Source organism: Podarcis melisellensis (assembly GCF_964234715.1).
Source record: "Podarcis melisellensis genome assembly, chromosome: 10".
Classification (NCBI taxonomy): Eukaryota; Metazoa; Chordata; class Lepidosauria; order Squamata; family Lacertidae; genus Podarcis; species Podarcis melisellensis.
This window is the reverse complement of record NC_138542.1, coordinates 19,678,293-19,697,608: the sequence shown is the minus strand read 5'-3', so window position 1 is coordinate 19,697,608 and position 19,316 is coordinate 19,678,293. Positions and strand designations below refer to the sequence as shown.

At 42.9% G+C, this 19,316-nt stretch overlaps 1 protein-coding gene across 13 annotated transcripts in view; it reads right to left on the bottom strand.

Annotated features, from left to right (window-relative positions):
- Window positions 1-19,316, bottom strand: part of CADPS2 (calcium dependent secretion activator 2) — a 349,563-nt gene that overhangs the window by 210,627 nt on the left and 119,620 nt on the right. For all 13 annotated transcript variants that reach the window (XM_081928821.1, XM_081928827.1, XM_081928826.1 and 10 more), the window contains exons 3-5: window positions 18,881-19,213; window positions 3,957-4,037; window positions 3,114-3,350 (exon numbers count right to left, since the gene is read on the bottom strand). In XM_081928821.1, the coding sequence (XP_081784947.1) occupies window positions 3,114-3,350; window positions 3,957-4,037; window positions 18,881-19,213 (651 nt within the window). The remainder of the gene's footprint in view (window positions 1-3,113; window positions 3,351-3,956; window positions 4,038-18,880; window positions 19,214-19,316) is intronic.

Sequence of the window (19,316 nt, the reverse complement as noted above, 5' to 3'; positions counted from 1 at the left end):
TTCCCAGTGCTGAAGAGCCAAGCGGCCTCCTGAATTAAATAGCTTGTCTTTTTCCGGAGTAAAGGTAAAGGGACCCCTGACCATTAGGTCCAGTCATGACCGACTCTGGGGTTGCGGCGCTCATCTCGCTTTATTGGCCGAGGGAGCCGGCGTACAGCTTCCGGGTCATGTGGCCAGCATGACTAAACCGCTTCTGGCGAACCAGAGCAGTGCACGGAAATGCCGTTTACCTTCCTGCCGGAGTGGTACCTATTTATCTACTTGCACTTTGAGGTGCTTTCGAACTGCTAGGTTGGCAGGAGCAGGGACCGAGCAACGGGAGCTCACCCCCGTCGCGGGGATTCGAACCGCAGACCTTCTGATCGGCAAGTCCTAGGCTCTGTGGTTTAACCCACAGCACCACCCGTGCCAAGCAGCCTCCTGAATTAAATAGCTTGTCTTTTTCCGGAGTAGCAACTGCTAACTAATACCTGGCTATGCATGTGATTTTCCATCACATGCACTTCTCCGAAGCCTAACAAGTGTCTGATGTTATTCGGACAAAGCTTCTCCTCCCCACCACCGCTTCTTTTTAACAGAAATGTGCACGTTGAGTGGGCCAACTTGCATATGTGTTTCCCAGAGTGGAAAGTGGCACATCATTGTTACAGTCTGACATCTAAGAAATTGGAGGAAAAGAACAAACAAAACATCTAAGACAATTTTCTCTCTCTCTCGAGGGAACAGTTACATCTTACTCACAGTTTTGGGGAAAACTTCACAGACATTTTAGCTCATTTACCGCAGATAAAGCTGCTATCAGCTTCAGTTCACATGAATAAATAGGATGAACTATGCCTTGCCAGTTTTGGAAAGATCATTGGATTAGGCAACTCCCAATACTACTTAACCAGTCTGGAATTACATGGACAAGGTGCCATGCAGGAACAGAGAAGATAGTTCTGAGGACACAATTTTAAAACTACAATATTCACTAGAGCACTCCCAATTGGCTATTTTACATAATTACTTAACTTGTTTTTCTGAGGCAGGTGAATGTATTTTAGAATTAAAATACAGGGGAACCTCGGTTTTCGAGCATCTCGAAGGATGAACATGGGAGAGAACAAGCCTCCTCGTTTGGTGAAAAGATTGCATAGCAGCAAAAACGTTCTCTAACCTTGGCATACGTCCAAAGGGCAGCATAAGAGGTCAGGACAATACAGTGGTATCTTGGTTCTCAAACACCTTGGTACTCAAACGCCGAAAACCCAGACGTAAGTGTTCCGATTTTTGAACTTTTTTCGGAAGCTGGGTGTCCGATGCGGTTGTCGGTTACTGTTTCCGGGGCGCCTGCACCAATCAAAAGCTGTGCCTTGGTTTTCAAACATTTCGGAAGTCAACCAGACTTCCGGAACAGATTAAGTTTGGCGCTTTTGTTTTTGCTATTTATTTTGTGTTTTTGTTTTGGAGGCTTTTTGGTTTGTTTTTGTGGCTGTGTGGAACCCAGTTCAGCTACTAATTGATTGATTATGTGACTGCAGAAATGGATGAAAGCCCCCCCCCCATGCAAACAATGACTATCATCAGTGCAGGTAAGAGAAAATAATAATTTTAATTTTTATCATCTACAATACTGTCTTATTTATTTTATAGTACAGTACATTGATTATTGCTTTCATTTTATGGATCAATGGTCTCATTAGATAGTAAAATTCATCTTAAATTGCTGTTTTAGGGGTTGTTTTTAAAAGCCTGGAACAGATCAATCCATTTTGCATTACTTTCTATGGGAACACATGCCTTGGTTTTGGAATGCACTTCTGGAATGGATTAAGCTTGGGAACCAAGGTACCACTGTATTGTGCTTCAGGACAAGGGTGGGGGATCTGTACTGCACTTCAGAAATGCTCAAAGGACTTCCAAAGCAGGGTGTGATTACAAGGAAATTCTCCTGCCCTCCACCTGAGTTCAAAGTGCAGGAGAAAGGTGTGGGGTTGCCACACATGCAAGAAGCGATGGGAAATACTCAACACAGCAACCATATCTATGGATCCCTGTGTGATCAGAGAGACAGAGAAAGGTTTTAGCCTACCATTCACCCTAAGGTGATTGTTTCCCACTGGTACACCTCTTTGGTCTACCTGTAGCCTCAAGTGGTAAAGTTATAGCTGCTGCTCTTTTTGAACAGGTCCTGATGTACTGGGCAAGAAGAGGAAAACAAGGAAAGATGTGTTTATGAAGATATACCTGAAGGAGCGTCTCCACCCCCATCGTTCTGCTCAGACACTGAGGTCCAGCGCCGAGGGCCTTCTGGCATTTCCCTCGTTGCAAGAAGCCAAGTTACAGGGAACCAGGCAGAGGGCCTTCTTGGTAGTAGCACCCGCCCTGTGGAACGCCCTCCCATCAGATGTCAAAGAGAAAAACAACTACCAGACTTTTAGAAGACATCTGAAGGCAGCCCTGTTTAGGGAAGCTTTTTATGTTTAATAGATTATTGTACAGTGGTACCTCAGGTTACAGACGCTTCAGGTTACAGACGCTTCAGGTTACAGACTCCACTAACCCAGAAATAGTACCTCGGGTTAAGAACTTTGCTTCAGGATGAGAACAGATAGCGCGTGATGGCGGCGGGAGGCCCCATTAGTTAAAGTAGTACCTCAGGTTAAGAACTGGCTCTTTCAGGTTAAGAAAGGACCTCAAGAACGAATTAAGGTCTTAACCCGAGATATTTTAATATTCTGTTGGAAGCCACCCAGAGTGGCTGGGGAAACCCAGCCAGATGGGTGGGGTATAAATAATAAATTATTATAATATTATTATTTATGAACTTATGATATGATCCAGCCATGATCATCATTATTCTTTTGTGTTGCCTTAGTTAGAATCACACACTTGGAAAAGGTAACATGACATTTACACAAAAGGGAGCTACACCAGCCAAATTTACCCGACAGCCTGAAACCTTTCTTATGCATTTAGCCACCAATAATAGCAGAGGCTTGCATACATTTTCACAAAATTTCCAATGGAGTGTTTGCCAGCTGAAGACTGGGCTGCACACATAGTGTTGCCTTAGAATATCAAAGGGCAAATTAAAGTGTCAGCAAGTATTACATTATATGCATGCTCACCTCCAACGTGAATGATAGCACCACATCAGATTTCGACAGCTGAACATCACTTTCATCTCCCAGGTCCATGAAAGCAGAATTCTGTGATCGCTTTAGCTTCTGTAATTTAAATTCCGGGCCACCTTTGGACACTGGAAGACTTTCCAAATTTGCCATTAGCAAATTCACTGAAGACCGCAATTCTTCTATATACATGTGTTCCATTTCTTTCGATACAAACTTTGGAAATTTTCTTTCCTTGAAAAAATATTTTTAAAAATTTGGTGTGTAAGTTACTGTTCAGTGACTGCATGCATTACTTTAAAATCCTCTTCAGATCAACATAAGCCTGCTTACCTGGTATTTGCTCTTACATAAATATAAAAACATACTTTATAAAAATCTTTCTGCCTGGACACTGAGGTCCAGCTCCAAGGGCCTTCTGGCAGTTCCCTCCCTGTGAGAAGTGAGGTTACAGGGAACCAGGCAGAGGGCACTTTTGGTAGTGGCGCCCTCCCTGTGGAACGCCCTCCCTTCAGATGTCAAGGAAATAAACAACTATCTGACTTTTAGAAGACATCTGAAGGCAGCCTTGTTTAGGGAAGTTTTTTAATGTTTGATGTTTTATCATGTTTTTAATATTCTGTTGGGAGCCGCCCAGAGTGGCTGGGGAAATCCAGTCAGATGAGCGGGGCATAAATAATAAATAATACATTATTATTATATATTTTCCTGGGCAACCAGCGGGAGCCACTGATAGCATTCTGACAGTCCCACTGAATTCATGAACATGATTCCAACCTTAAACAGATCACTAAAATACTGTACTTGTTAAAGTTAGAAAGAAAAGCACACCAGACTTACTCTGGCCATTTGGTCAGCCATTTGAAGATGCCCATCAAGTTCGCGTCTAATCTGGGCTGCTTGCTCATCTGCATTGTCCAGCTTGAATAATAAAAAAAAAGGAACACACCACAATATTAAAATAAAGTACTAATCAGGCACGGCACACTATTTGATATTGGCATCAACAAAACAAAATTCAGCCTCGGGGGGAGTGCAACATCAACTTATGTAAACAAGACAAGGAAACACAATGTTGCAAACTCATTTCACGGTCAAGGGCGGAATTAAATATCAAAGAAGTGGCCTTTGACAAATGGCTGCAACCAACGTCACATGGGAAGCAGATCCATAGACCGGACAGTGATATTCTGAATTCAAAGCAGCCTTTAAGATGCCATGGTAAAATAAGGTCAAAATGCACTGAGGAAAAGACTGGAGACTACAACTGGGGTTTTTTTGGCAGACTAAAGCATAGTTAGGGTGGTGCTGTGGGTTAAACCACAGAGCCTAGGACTTGCCAATCAGAAGGTCAGTGGTTCGAATCCCCACAACGGAGTGAACTCCCGTTGCTCGGTCCCTGCTCCTGCCAACCTAGCAGTTCGAAAGCATGAAGTGCAAGTAGATAAATAGGTACCACTCCGGCGGGAAGGTAAACGGCATTTCCGGGCGCTGCTCTGATTTTCCAGAAGCAGCTTAGTCATGTTGGCCACATGACCTGGAAGCTGTACGCCGGCTCCCTCGGCCAATAAAGCGAGATGAGCGCCGCAACCCCAAAGTCGGCCACAAATGGACCTAATGGTCAGGAGTCCCTTTACCTTTAAAGCACAGTTGCATGGCACTGTTTTTCTGTTAGCAAACGGAAGAGCAAACACTCATTCTGCATGCTGCAATCCCATCTCTTCAAGCTTCTAAAATTGTACTAGTCACGGCTCACATGCTTTCATGTCTATCTTCAGGACTAGAAACACGTTTAAAATAATAAGATGCTGAATTTTGCTTTCAGTTCAAACAGGCTGTTTATATTATAGAGTGTATGATCTTAACAACTGCTGTGCTACCTTATTTTTTTTTTAAAGCTGCATTACTCTAAAAAGCCATTTCCAGAGACATCTTGATTATTTATATAAACTCACTGTATACATTTCTGAAGCACAGTACATTGATGAGAATAAACGAATTAAAATAACTCAAAAAGACACTCAGATGACAAGGAGCCTGGGGATATTATAATATGAATGCAAACACATTGTTAATTATGTGACTCTGAGTGTGTTATAAGAGTGCTCTCAGTTTAATACCTCAGGGAGCACCTTGCCACAGCTACCGTTCTGACAAGTGCTACACAGAGAAGCAGCTCAAACAGAATCCTAGAGCTAAAAGGGTCCCCCAAAGGCTATTGATTCTATTTCACAGTGCCAAAGACAGCGCCATGTTAGATCACAGAGTTTTCCGAGCGAAGAACAGGCACCACATACAGTAAGATGTCTCCTGTATGTGGCTCCAAGTGGCTTTGCAGGTTACCATTTTCAGCCTGGTCCCATGTACTCCTGGAAAGATGGAGCCTATCCTTCAGATTGCTGGGCAATATCTACAATCAATTCATAGTACACTCCCAGCACCAGGGCTGGGCAATGTATCAATATATTGTCCAAGACCGGTCTGCAATCCACATCATGATATTGGCTTCATAATTTTTGACCTGTCAATATACTGTGAATTATGGTGTGTGTGTGTGTGTGATGCAAAAATCACAAAGTGGTAAAGACTGTGAAGCCAGCCAATGCCTCTACTGTACATAGCTCCATCCTTATTTCAGACATTGTGGTATTAGTACAGTGGTACCTCTGGACACCTCTGGTTGTGTATCCTTCAGGATGTGAATGCGGCAAACCCAGAAGTATTTGTCCAGGTTTTGCCCCCCCCACGTATGCGCAGAAGCGCTCTACCGCGCTGTGCGCATGCGCAGAACAGGCACCTGCGGATGTGAATTCCTCGGAATCCGACCGGAGCTCCAGAACGGATCCTGTGCACAACCAGAGGTACCACTGTATAGCACAATGTTTAGCTGGTGAAAACCAGATATTGAAAGTTGAAAACCAGATATTGCGACGTTTAGCTGGTGATATATAGCGATGTTGAAAACCAGTTATCGCCCAGCCCTACCCTGCACTATTGTCTTATTATTATTTACTGAATTTATATACTGGGCTATACCCAGAGCTCTCAGGGCGGTTCACAGAACCATTGGCGGTTCATACCCCACTGGCCATGCTAGCTGGGGTTGGGGTGAGATGGTGTCCAGCAACATCTGAAAGGCCACAGGATTCCTCACCCCTGCCCTAAAGGTAATTTACAGGTAGAATTCTATTGGCTGTTTGTGTTCTTCAGAATCTGGAAATCTGAATGCCAACAGAGGTGAGTTCACAAACCTGAAGCGGGCATACTCAAAGAACAACTTCTGTAATGCAAATGGTATCTCAGTATCTTGTTACACAACTTCCACACGGCACTTTTGAAAGCCCTGGAGTACAGTGGTACCTCAGGTTACAAACACCTCGGGTTACAGACTCCATTAACGTGGAAGTAGTACCTCGGGTTAAGAACTTTACCTCAGGATGAGAACAGAAATCATGCAGCGGCAGCAAGGCTGGATGTGCACAGATTTTTAGCATTAGCTAATGTGGTACCTCAAGTTAAGAACTGTTTCAGGTTAAGAACGGACCTCTGGAACAAATGAAGTTCATAACCAGAGGTACCACTGTAGCTAGAAAAAAATGGAATATATTTATAACCAACTTCTGTCTAGAGTTGTGGGTTGTCTACGTGAGCATGGGAATCCTATATTGCTAATAGCACTGGATGTACAGTGACACGTCTCTCTTGTATATTATCTTCCACATGGTAAACCCAAACTGATCCAAGACTCAACCTCTTAGAATTCAACACATTGCTGCTGGCTTACCTTAAGCAATACATTGAGCTCTTTTAATCACCACGCAGAAAATCTTCCTGAAAAGGTACACCTGGCATTGTGTTGATTTACTCATATTGACTTTCATACAGCTTAAATAAAGGTTAAAAAAGGCATTGCAAACAAGGCAGAGCCAAGAGATTTATCCAGCTGTTCTTTTTGTTTGTTCTCAGGGCTTAAACTTTATGCCATAAAGGGTGATTTTGAATTCATGTGGCCAAATGAATGATATCGAAAACACAGCTCAGGCACTAAAAACCGAAGAAGAGGTTTCAACACAAGGTCAGTTGTAACTGAAGATTTCAATGCCCCTTTCTCAGTATATGACTCTCTGGACTCGGTCCTGATGGTACGAGTGGAACCACTGTAATACAGTGTCCCCAAATCCCATGTCCAGGAGGATAACATGGTCAAAGATATCAAATGCTGAAGAGAGATCAAGAAGCAGGAGTGAGGTCACATTCCCCCTTGTCCCTCTGCAAAGGTCATCCATCAACGAAACCAAAATTACTGGAAATCGTTGAAATACAAATATGGCAGAATCTTCTAATACCATAGCTGTCAAGTGTCCCTTATTTGAAGGGACAGTCCCTTATTCCAGCGCCATGTCCCGCTGCTGTCCCTTATTGATGGATGTCCCTTAAATGTCCCTTAAAGGATGTCCCTTAAATTTCAAAGGAAGCAGCTCCTCTCCCTCCCTCCCTGCCGGCCAGGGAGGATGGAGGCTCCAACTGTGTTGCTTGGCTGTGTTGCTCACCCAATAAGAAGTCTAAGAACGACTGGGGGGTGGAGCTTGCATGCCTTGTGTGCGGCTAGTTAATGCAAGCTGAGGGTTTTTTTGAATGCTGGACGCCATTTTGTTGCACGTGCTGCTGCAAACTTTGCAGTGCAAAGCCAGGCTGGGGAGCCGTCTTAAGTTGAGGATGCATAGGCCTTGTGGTGCATGTGATTCAGATTCTGTTCAGTTGAACCTCTGGTTACAAAGTTGGTTGGACAGTGTTCTCGAAGCTACCCAGCATGAGTTTGACCAGACTGCAGGAGGACAGGAAGACTGGAGTGCCTGGGACAGGTGAGGCTGCAGGTCCCTTATTTTGGCTGCTGGTCCCTTATTTTCAAGGCTGCTGGTCCCTTATTTTCAAGGCTGCTGGTCCCTTATTTTCAAATCTGCAAGTTGACAGCTATGTCTAATACAGGCACCCCCAACCTGTGGCCCTCCAGATGTTTTGGCCTACGACTCCCATGATCCCTAGCTAGCAGGACCAGTGGTCAAGGATGATGGGAGTTGTAGTACAAAACATCTGGAGGGCCGAAGGTTGGGAATGCCTGTTCTAATGAGAATCTGGTTTGACATGGAAATATACTTTCCCTTCCAGATTATAGATGACTTTGATTTTGGTGATGTAAGAAAATATCAAAAGATTCTGCCATTTCAAGAGCACATGTTGGGCGTTCTTACTCATAGGATGAGAATCATTTGGGGGAAGGGAACAGAATGGGACTTTACTCATGGGCCCCACCCATACACTGGGGCAGAAGTTCTGAAAGAGGGAGCTGTTCCACCCATGTAACCTCCCCACTTGAAATACAGCCCTGATCACCCAGGGTTCTCAAGAGAGATGGGCACGTCAGTCAATTTCTGGTTCTCTTAGTTTCTCATTTGGTCAATTCCGGTTGCCAAAATTTCCATGCAAGTTTGTGACTTTTTGAGAACGCTCACAAAAATGTATCTGCATTTTCATGCACATTTTGATACACATATTTGCAACACCACTCGGCTCAATCTAATGCATCTTTTATGTTCTTTTCATTAATATATGCATTTTAATGCACGCTTCACCCCAGGACGTGTATTTCTGCACACATTACTTGAGCTGGTGAAAGGCGCTGAAAACATTTGGAGAAGTGCAAACTCTGAAGGAGGCGGTGTTCCAGTTTGCGTGTTTTTTCAGAAAGTGCAGATTAGGTAGTTTTGCCTTTAAATGAGAACTGATTGAAAGCTTCCCCCCACCACAAATTCTAAATTACATAGGGAGTCTCTGCACCTAGAATACAATCCCTGCAACAGATCTTCCCTCGGGGGGTGGGGGGGTGGGCAGACAGGAACATCACAGAGGAAGTGGGGGTTATTTTACTTGTTGTTGTTTAGTCGTTTAGTCGTGTCCGACTCTTCGTGACCCCATGGACCAGAGCACGCCAGGCACTCCTGTCTTCCACTGCCTCCCGCAGTTTGGTCAAACTCATGTTTTTAGCTTCGAGAACACTGTCCAACCATCTCGTCCTCTGTCGTCCCCTTCTCCTTGCGCCCTCCATCTTTCCCAACATCAGGGTCTTCTCCAGGGAGTCTTCCCTTCTCATGAGGTGGCCAAAGTATTGGAGCCTCAGCTTCAGGATCTGTCCTTCCAGTGAGCACTCAGGGCTGATTTCCTTCAGAATGGAGAGGTTTGATCTTCTTGCAGTCCATGGGACTCTCAAGAGTCTCCTCCAGCACCATAATTCAAAAGCATCAATTCTTTGGCGATCAGCCTTCTTTATGGTCCAGCTCTCACTTCCATACATCACTACGGGAAAACCATAGCTTTCACTATACAGACCTTTGTTGGCAAGGTGATGTCTCTGCTTTTTAGGATGCTGTCTAGGTTTGCCATCTCCTTTCTTCCAAGGAGCAGGCGTCTTTTAATTTTGTGGCTGCTGTCACCATCTGCAGTGATCATGGAACCCAAGAAAGTAAAATCTCTCACTGCCTCCATTTCTTCCCCTTCTATTTGCCAGGAGGTGATGGGACCAGTGGCCATGATCTTCTTTTTTTGATGTTGAGCTTCAGACCATATTTTGTGCTCTCCTCTTTCACCCTCATTAAAACATTCTTTAATTCCTCCTCACTTTCTGCCATCAAGGTTCTATCATCTGCATATCTGAGGTTGTTGATATTTCTTCCGGTGATCTTAATTCTGGCTTGGGATTCATCCAGCCCAGCCTTTCACATGATGAATTCTGCATATAAGTTAAATAAGCAGGGAGACAATATACAGCCTTGCTGTACTCCTTTCCCAATTTTGAACCAATCAGTTGTTCCATATCCAGTTCTAACTGTAGCCTCTTGTCCCACATAGAGATTTCTCAGGAGACAGATGAGGTGATCAGGCACTCCCATTTCTTTAAGAACTTGCCATAGTTTGCTGTGGTCAACACAGTCAAAGGCTTTTGCATAGTCAATGAAGCAGAAGTAGATGTCTTTCTGGAACTCTCTAGCTTTCTCCATAATCCAGCGCATGTTTGCAATTTGGTCTCTGGTTCCTCTGCCCCTTTGAAATCCAGCTTGCACTCCTGGGAGTTCTCGGTTCACATACTGCTTGAGCCTGCCTTGTAGAATTTTAAGCATAACCTTGCTAGCGTGTGAAATGAGTGTAATTGTGCGGTAGTCGGAGCATTCTTTGGCACTGCCCTTCTTTGGGATTGGGATGTAGACTGATCTTCTCCAATCCTCTGGCCACTGCTGAGTTTTCCAAATTTGCTGTAGCACCTTGTAGCACCTTAACAGCATCATCTTTTAAAATTTTAAATAGTTCAGCTGGAATATCATCACTTCCACTGGCCTTGTTCTTATTTTACTTAGTAAAATAATAATCAAGAAATACTTCACTAGAAAGAAAATACCACAACATAATGTTTTCATTTGAGTGCCTTCTAAACGTGACTAAAACAGCACAATTCCGAGCACAATTCAAAGAGCTGGTGCTGACCTTTAAAGCCCTAAATGGCTTTGGCCCAATATACCTGAAGGAGCGTCTCCATACCCATTGTCCAGCCCGGACACAGAGGTCCAGCTCTGAGGGCCTTCTGGTGGTTCCCTCGCTGTGAGAAGTGAGGTTACAGGGAACCAGGCAGAGGGCCTTCTCGGTAGTGGCACCCACCCTGTGGAATGCCCTCCCATCACATGTCAAGGAAATAAACAACTATCTGACTTTTAGAAGACATCTGAAGGCAGCCCTGTTTAGGGAAGTTTTTGATGTTGATGTTTTATCGTGTTTCTAATATTACGTTGGGGGTATAAAGAAAATAATAATAATAATAATAATAATAATAATAATAATAATAATAATAATAGCAGCTATGTATGTAGCAATGAGAGAAACTCTCTGGAAGCTGACACTATGAGAGATTCAGCCCAGCATTTCACCTCTGGAGGAATTTTACTATTCTGTCAGACCTCCCTCATCACACGAAGTGTATAAACAGGAGAATAGATCTTCTTAAGAAAAATTGTCACAAACATGTTAGCCTAGTCTATTCTGTTCTTGCCGCCGCCAGAGCACACAGCTTTGTCGATTTAATTAAACCAACCATAGCAATGAAACTAATCCAGCCTAATCTCCTAAAATCCATAATAATGGAAAACAGGGTGGATAATCTCTGCTTAAAATGAACACGGATGATCATCCCAAGACACCAGCAAATTAGTTTCTCCAATTGTGTACTTCAGTTTGGAGGAAGCCTGTGACAAAAATCATCAGCATAATGTAACAGATGTTTGGGTAGCTCCTCAATGACCAATGTAACATTTGCATGCATCTTCACCTAATATCTTGTGTTTTAACTTATATAATTTGAACTTCAATTAACATTAAACTATTTGTTTGTTAATTGCCTTGATCTTCCCTGCAAAAATAATAAAAAATAAGCTACAGGTAGCCTTAATGCTTTCTTTATTTTGTGTCTTAAAATACGTGACCGCATGTAAGAGTTTTGAAGCATCAAGAATTTATCTGTAACTTGAAAAAAGTGTTTTCTTAAAAAATATGAATCCTTTCCTCCCCATCTGCGGCAATATACTTAAAGTGCTAATGTTTCATGGGCAAATGTCAAACTTATGGGACTGATCATTGGAAACTGTGGGGAAAAGGTTCTCTGGCAAATGACTGATGTTAATGTGACCAATGTAACATGTGACAATTCATAGGTGCCTCCAAATCAACACCCCGTGTGTGTGTGTGTGTGTGTGTGTGTGTATGCTAAAAATCTCAAAGAAGAGATTAAAGTGAAAACATATCCATTTTTCTTTTCACTTGCCGCAAGAGAAAGCTCCAGGCTGCGTGCAAAGTATTTAAACATTTTACCCCTCCCACCAAAATTGCAACATAACTTTTACCCCAGCAACCCTGTGAACTAATCACTGCCCCAGGCCATCTTTAGAGACCCTGCCTGGTAACAGAGGGGTGGCTCAGCAGACCCCACCGCAACACGTGCTCTCCATGAAGAAGAACACGCTTTAGAAAGCAGGTGTTTTTGTGACCAATGTAACATGCTCAACCAAGTTAAGTTTTAGTTTCCTAAGTTCATCTGATTTTGTTCCTAACATTAAATTTATCATCAGTTCACCAAATAAGATGGCAAAACTATCAATACAATAAATGGTCATTAACCTATTCTCTGTTTCCTTGGAGAAGCCTTTCACTGAACTTTAGGGGGAAACAGGTATGTCATGCTTCTGGTTGTTTTTATTCACATGTACAATGCCATTTTAATTGTTTTTAAGCTTGTTTTATGGTTGCAACAATTATATATTTGTGTATTTTCTTTTTGTAAGCCATCCTGGGACCTTGAGGTGAAGGATGGGCAAGAAACCCAGTAAAATAAATAAGTAAAAATCCCTGCAAGGGTGCAGGGAGCTAGTCGAACCACTCACCTTCTGTAATCAATAACGTTGTAGCCTAAATTCTGCCAAAAACCAAAGCTAAAATTTGAGTCATGTGTGAATTTATTTAGGGGGGAGGTCTCTGGGCCTGAACATGCAAATAGCAACCCTATATATTATTATCAATTCATACCTAGAACAAGAAAGCACTTTTCATTCACATGTTGACCCACCTCTTAAAAACAACAACAACAACAACAACACCAGGCAGAATAGTAGTAAGCAGAGAAAGTTATTGCCAAAGGCCCAGTGGTAATAACTCTAAAACTGTGGCATCAAGTCCTGCTATGCTGAAAAGCAGCATCAACAAGAAAATTTGGACGTGGGGAACAGCTCACAGCAGCATTTCCTCTCCCACCTTCTGTCACAGCAAGCTTCTTAGGTTCAGAAGGAAAAAAACACACAACCCACACACATCCTTAAATCTGCATGTATTTATAGTGCCTCTTTTTCTTCGGTTCTACAAATCAAGATAGTATGCGACAACTTTGGTGAAGTAAATGTGAGAATAGACATCCTGCATTAAGGACATCACGTCTGCACAGCGCTGACCCCAGATGCCTGTCCGTTTCTTTAATTTCCTTGTCTTCTTCCTTGGCGATCACTTGTAGCAGAGTAAGGTTGTCTTCCATGGACACGGTCTTAACAGTGAGTCCGTAAGTGACTGTGGAGGCCAGTTCTGAATCCACACGTCCTTCCACAGCGGGGACATAGGTTCCCGGGCAGGAGTTGATCACGGTGAGGGTTTGCCAAATGTGCCTTCCTCTTAGCACATTTCCCCCCTTTTGTCCTGAGTTCGAGTGTCTTCAAAGCCCATGACACCTTTGGTAAAGGCTGTTCTACAATTGGAGCGCTCACAGGCCAGTGTTTCACAGTTGACAGTGTTCATACTACTGTACATTTTTTAAGATTTGCCTTGAGAGAGTCTTTAAACCTCTTTTGTTGACCACCAGCATTACACTTTCCGTTTTTAAGTCCGAAATAGAGCAGTTGCTTTGGAAGATGATCATCAGGCACAACATGACCAGTCCAACGAAGTTGATGTTGAAGAATCATTGTTTCAACACTGGTGATATTTGCTTCTTCCAGTACACTGGCATTAGTTCACCTGTCTTCCCAAGTGATGTGTAAAAATTTTTGGAGACACCATTGATGGAATCTTTCAAGGAGTTGGAGATGGCGTGTATAAGTGGTCCATGTTTCATAAGCCTACAGTAAGGTTGGTAGTACAACAGCTTTGTAAACAAGCATTTTGGTTTTCCTGCAAATGTCCCGGTCCTCAAAGACTCTGAACTTCAATCGGAAGAAAGCCTCACTGGCAAAGCTCAGGCAATGCTGGATTTTGGCATCAATGTCGGCCCTTGTGGAAAGATAATCGCCCAGGTAGGAGAAACTGCCTTGTAACAACCAGTGAGCATGCATGTCACTGGTTAGTCAAACCACATTCTGTGATCCCAAGTCTGTGCTTTTGATCAGGAAAACATGCTCATGACATCTCATGCCAAAGGCAACATCAAGCAAACCCATCATGGAGCTGCGGCGTTGAGACTTCTTAAACATCTTCCTCTGGCAATTTAGCAAGCAGCACAACTGTAGGAACGCCACAATCAGTGAAACCTCCTAGCCATACAGCACAGGAATATGTGGATTTTCCAGGTGGAAGGTCAATAGGGACAAACTGAACACAGGCAGTCAGAATAAATCACAGCTTTCAAAGCCTCTGTGTTTTGGTTTGCTTACAAGCGTTGACCTTAGCTGTGTTTCATACTGAGGTCTGCTAGAATTGGGACCTAATATTTGGCTTCATATGCATTAAGAATTTGCCTTGATCTGTAGACTTGTCATCTAAAATTAAGGATCTGGGAAAGTATTCAACTAGGATGGATACCATATGAAATTATAACTGGCATGGGAACAACAATAAATACCAGGCAGCACACACATTTCCCTCACTAAGGTCAGCATTCGGTAGCAAATAAAATAATCAATTTTGCTGAATGTGGAGTCGGGTAATAATTTAGGAACTGGTACCCTAATGGGATAGTCCTTTGATTCAAACAGAAAACAGAACAAAACACATTTTGTCCTTGAGTGTATTAATTAGAAACCTTGAAAATGAAAAAATTGAGGGAGACCAAAAAAGAAAAAACTGATTAGAAACTAGATTTTGAGGGCCAACTTGGTGTGCCTTATCTCACGTAAAGGTAAGAAGAACAGGTGTTTTCATTTAGCTGGTGATATATCACAAAGCTGAAAACCAGATATTGCCCAGTCCTACTGTTTGCCTCTACATAGTTCCATCCTTATTTTAGACATCATGATATATTGGTATATCACAATGTTTAGCTGGTGATATATCACAATCTTGAAAACTAGATATCGTCCAGCCCTAGCCCCCACAAGGTAGGTTAGGCTGAGAGACAGTGACTGGCCCAAGGCCACCAAATGAGTTTCGTGGCTAAGTGGGGATTTGAACTCTGGTCTCCATGTCCTAGTTTGACACTGTAACCAAAATACCAATTTGTCTCTCTATGCCAAGCACCCCCAAATTTGGCCCTCCAGATGTTTTGGGCTACAATTCCCATCATCCTTGTCCACTGGTCCTGTTAGCTAGGGATGATGGGAGTTGTAGTCCCAAAACATCTGGAGGGCCGGGTTTTGGGATGCCTGCTGTATGCTATGTATCTTCTCCCTCTCAGGAGAGATGTTGGTCAACAATCCTCAACATTTCTTCCCATTAAATAAATGGTTAATTTGAGAAAATCTATTTGTTGCTCCACAGGAAAACCCAGGATAGCTTAGGAACAAATTCAGATACCAAGAGAGCAGGGTGGATTTTAAAATAATACCATCTACCTTTCTTTATCTTTAAGCAGTGGCTTCTTGAACCTGAAACCAGAGTGAATCCAACTGATCATGGTTACATTCTTTTTACAAATGGGTGGCTTTGTGTTTTACCCATTTAAAATATTCTCAAATCCATAGCCCTGTAGCAGGTGCTACAAAGTTGTCTGGCAAACTTTCCACACCCAGCTGACCCATGTATAACACTGGGCCCTGAGATCCTGGCACAGTACTGAAGTAAAAACAAATAAATACATAAAATGAAGAGGTGTTTTCTAGAAATATTGGACAGATAGAAAATTGGCTTGTTATTTTTATTTCATATGTCTGGGCGGAATAACAACTTCAAACAATTTGTCCCCCAAGCTGAGTTTAAATTCCAGCCAGGGAAATTGGGCAATATATTCAAGCGACACAGAGCCCAACATTCAAATTTGGACTCCTGAGGTCCAAATCTAACACTTCAGCTTCCGAATATGATCCCAAAGCATACTGCAATCTGAAACAATTTTCTGTAAAGCCACAGTGTGTGCCACTGCTAGAATACTGATAATAAGCATTCTGCTTATGGGAAGGGATGCCTGACAAATCGTGTCCTCCTATACCCACCCAGAGATCACCTTCTGACACTCCTCTCAGGTTTCCCTCACCAGAAGTAGCAGCTACTAGAGAGCTCTCTGTTTGAGGAAAGCCATCACCAGAGATGCGTCCCTGGAGCCTACAGTATTGCAATTTTCAATTTTCCAAGTCTTCCCAGTTGTAAATAATTTTTGAGTACTTGTTCAGATCCACACACTGCCTTGCCCTCTGTTGCCAGGTCTACCTTGGGTGCATCCTGTTGCCAGCTTTGTTTTATTTTAGACTGCGTGGCTTTAGGCTTTATTTGTCTATCTTATGTTCTTATGGGTTTCTTATGTGTGTTTCTTATGGCGTGTGTTTACTTGTAAACCACCCAGAGAACGTTTGTCTATTGGGAGTTATATAAATACTGCAAAAGAGAGAATATTGCCTTGAGAACTCTCCACAAGTACTGGATCTTTGCAGAATACCAAGTAACCAAAAGAATCAATCGCAGCATTAGATGTCGAATATCACCCCTTCACCTGACAAAAGGTTTGATCCTTGTGTGGATAGGCAATAAGAGAAACAGCTCTGAGACCTTCACTTCCTCTTAGAATTACTTCCTTTATCTCTCTTTGATCAGTAAAGGTAAGGTAAAGGACCCCTGGACGGTTAAGTCCAGTCAAAGGAGACCATGTGGTTGCAGCGCTCATCTCATTTTCAGGCTGAGGGAGCTGGCATTTGTCCACAGACAGCTTTCCGCGTCATGTGGCCAACATGACTAAACCGCTTCTGGCGCAACAGAGCACCGTGATGGAAACCAGAGTGCAGGGAAATGCCATTTACCTTCCCACCACAGTGGTACCTATTTATCTACTTGCACTGGTGTGCTTTCAAACTGCTAGGTTGGCAGGAGCTGGGACAGAGCAACGGGAGCTCCCCCTGTCATGGGGATTTGAACCGCCAACCTTCTGATCAGCAAGTCCAAGAGGCTCAGTGGTTTAGATCACAGCGCCACCCATGTCCCAATGTTTCATGTAACACACCACTGGGTTCCAAACATATTCATACCTGCTCTCCTCCTTCTTGAGGTACAGGTGTCAGAGGTCTGTCCATTTTGGGAAATTCCATCCCCACCTCAGTAAACCTATATTCCATCCCATATTTTACACAAAGCCCCCCCCCCAATTCTCCAGAAAGGCTTTCTAGTGGGTTTCAAGTAGCTCAAAGGGGAGAAGACGGAAAACCTCACTTCCATGAGCCCAATGGTATAAGCCAGTGAAAATTAATTCTGAGTAATTTCACACTTAGGAGTCAAACATCATTAGACTTAGGAGGAGTCAAACATCATTAGACACTTAGGAGGAAACATCATTAGACACAATCCATTTGGAGACCTCCGAGATTTGTGAAATGCCCAGCATAAACTATTCCATACAAATGATGTACAGACCCTGGCTGTTTCCCCACCCACCCCAATACAGCCCCGAAAGTCAAAATTAAATCTCCACCAAACAGAAATTGGACCAGACAGTCTAATCCCTTTCATAACAAACCCTATTCTACAACTTATCCTAGGCAATTTCAGAAATTTCATCGTGAAATGTTTCCATGGCAATATGCAGATGCCATTAAAATACCCAAAGATGGCAAATTTCGTTCCTTCAGTGAGAGTGTGCAGAAAATGGTCATAATGCAAAGCATCAGAATTTAAATTGAAGATAAAAAGCTAGACTAGGCAATGCATGAGAAAGTTGGGGAAGGCAAATATAAAAAAGTATACCCAGAAAAATGTATTGAAAATACTCTTTTTAGTACAAGTATTTCCCATATTATAGGCTGACTTCTCCAATTTACTATTAGGCAAGATAAGATCAAGAGGATTTCTATTAATGTTTTGCATACTGTTGGTTTACACAAGGAACTTAGATCATCACCATTTAAAGGAAAACAGATCACTATTAAAATTGTCTGCTCAAATTGTCTGCACTTGACTGCACTCCTAGTTGCCATTTTCACACTCGCAATGGAAAAACAACTACTCAGAAAGAGAGAAGCAATTACCGTATTTTTCGCTCTATAAGACGCACCAGACCACAAGACGCACCTAGTTTTTGGAGGAGGAAAACAAGAAAAAAAATATTCTGAATCTCAGAAGCCAGAACAGCAAGAGAGATCGTTGCGCAGTGAAAGCAGCAATCCCTCTTGCTGTTCTGGCTTCTGGGATAGCTGTGCAGCCTGCATTCGCTCCATAAGACGCACACACATTTCCCCTTACCTTTTAGGAGAGAAAAAGTGAGTCTTATAGAGCAAAAAATACGGTATTTCTGAAACAGGAAAAATTGAACTATATGAAAATTATTTCTGAAGCATGAAAAGAAATGTATGACAATCAGCTGCTACAGATAGATGCTGCACATGACTTTTCTATTCCTGAGTACACTTGACCAAAATAACACCGCCATTGATATGTGGCACACATGCAGGCAGAGAGGATGGCTGAAAAACACACACAAGCACAAAAATAGGAAGGGCACATGGAGAGAGATGCAGACACAGCTAAAATTTTGGACTGACCCTCACCAGCTAACAGCTCATTTATGCTCCTGTGAACAGATAATTCTGGTCTGCTGCTTAGGCCACATCTGTCCTGTACCTTTAAAGCAGCACCACAGCCATGGCTTCCCCCAAAGAACCCTGGGAACTATAGCCTGTTAAGGGTGCTGGCAGGAGATCCGAAATTCCCCTCACAGAGTTACACATCTCAGCACGGTTCAACAACCAACCCCTCTTCCCAAGACAAGCGAAGGGTGGTTTACATATGGTCAACTGGTCAAGAAGGAAAGGTCTATAGAACTGAAAGGAACTCCTTACTTGGCAGCCATTGTAGATCAACTGATGCTCCAGTTTCTTGATTCCCAGAATCTGCTGGAACATTTCATAAAGCTGCTCTTTGCTCAGAATAAGTTCTGACACGGCACTTAAAGCCATCCTGTTGGGCATTTTGCTCAAGTCCTCCTCTCCCCTGCAAATGGCGTCGTATTTGGCTATCCAAGAACTCAGCACAGTCTCTTTGCTTAATCCATCGATTTCAGGCAAACTCCGAACCCTCTTTTCTATGTTCTTCTTAAACACATCTCTGAAGTCGTTCGCCGAGCATCCTCCACTGTGGACCATCCTGGCAACTCGATCACTCCTGAGAAATACCTTTTTTTAAAAAAAGAAAAGAAAGAAAAAAGTGGAATTAGGAAAACAAGCACGTAAGAAGAGTTTGGATTTGATATCCCACTTTATCACGACCCGAAGGAGT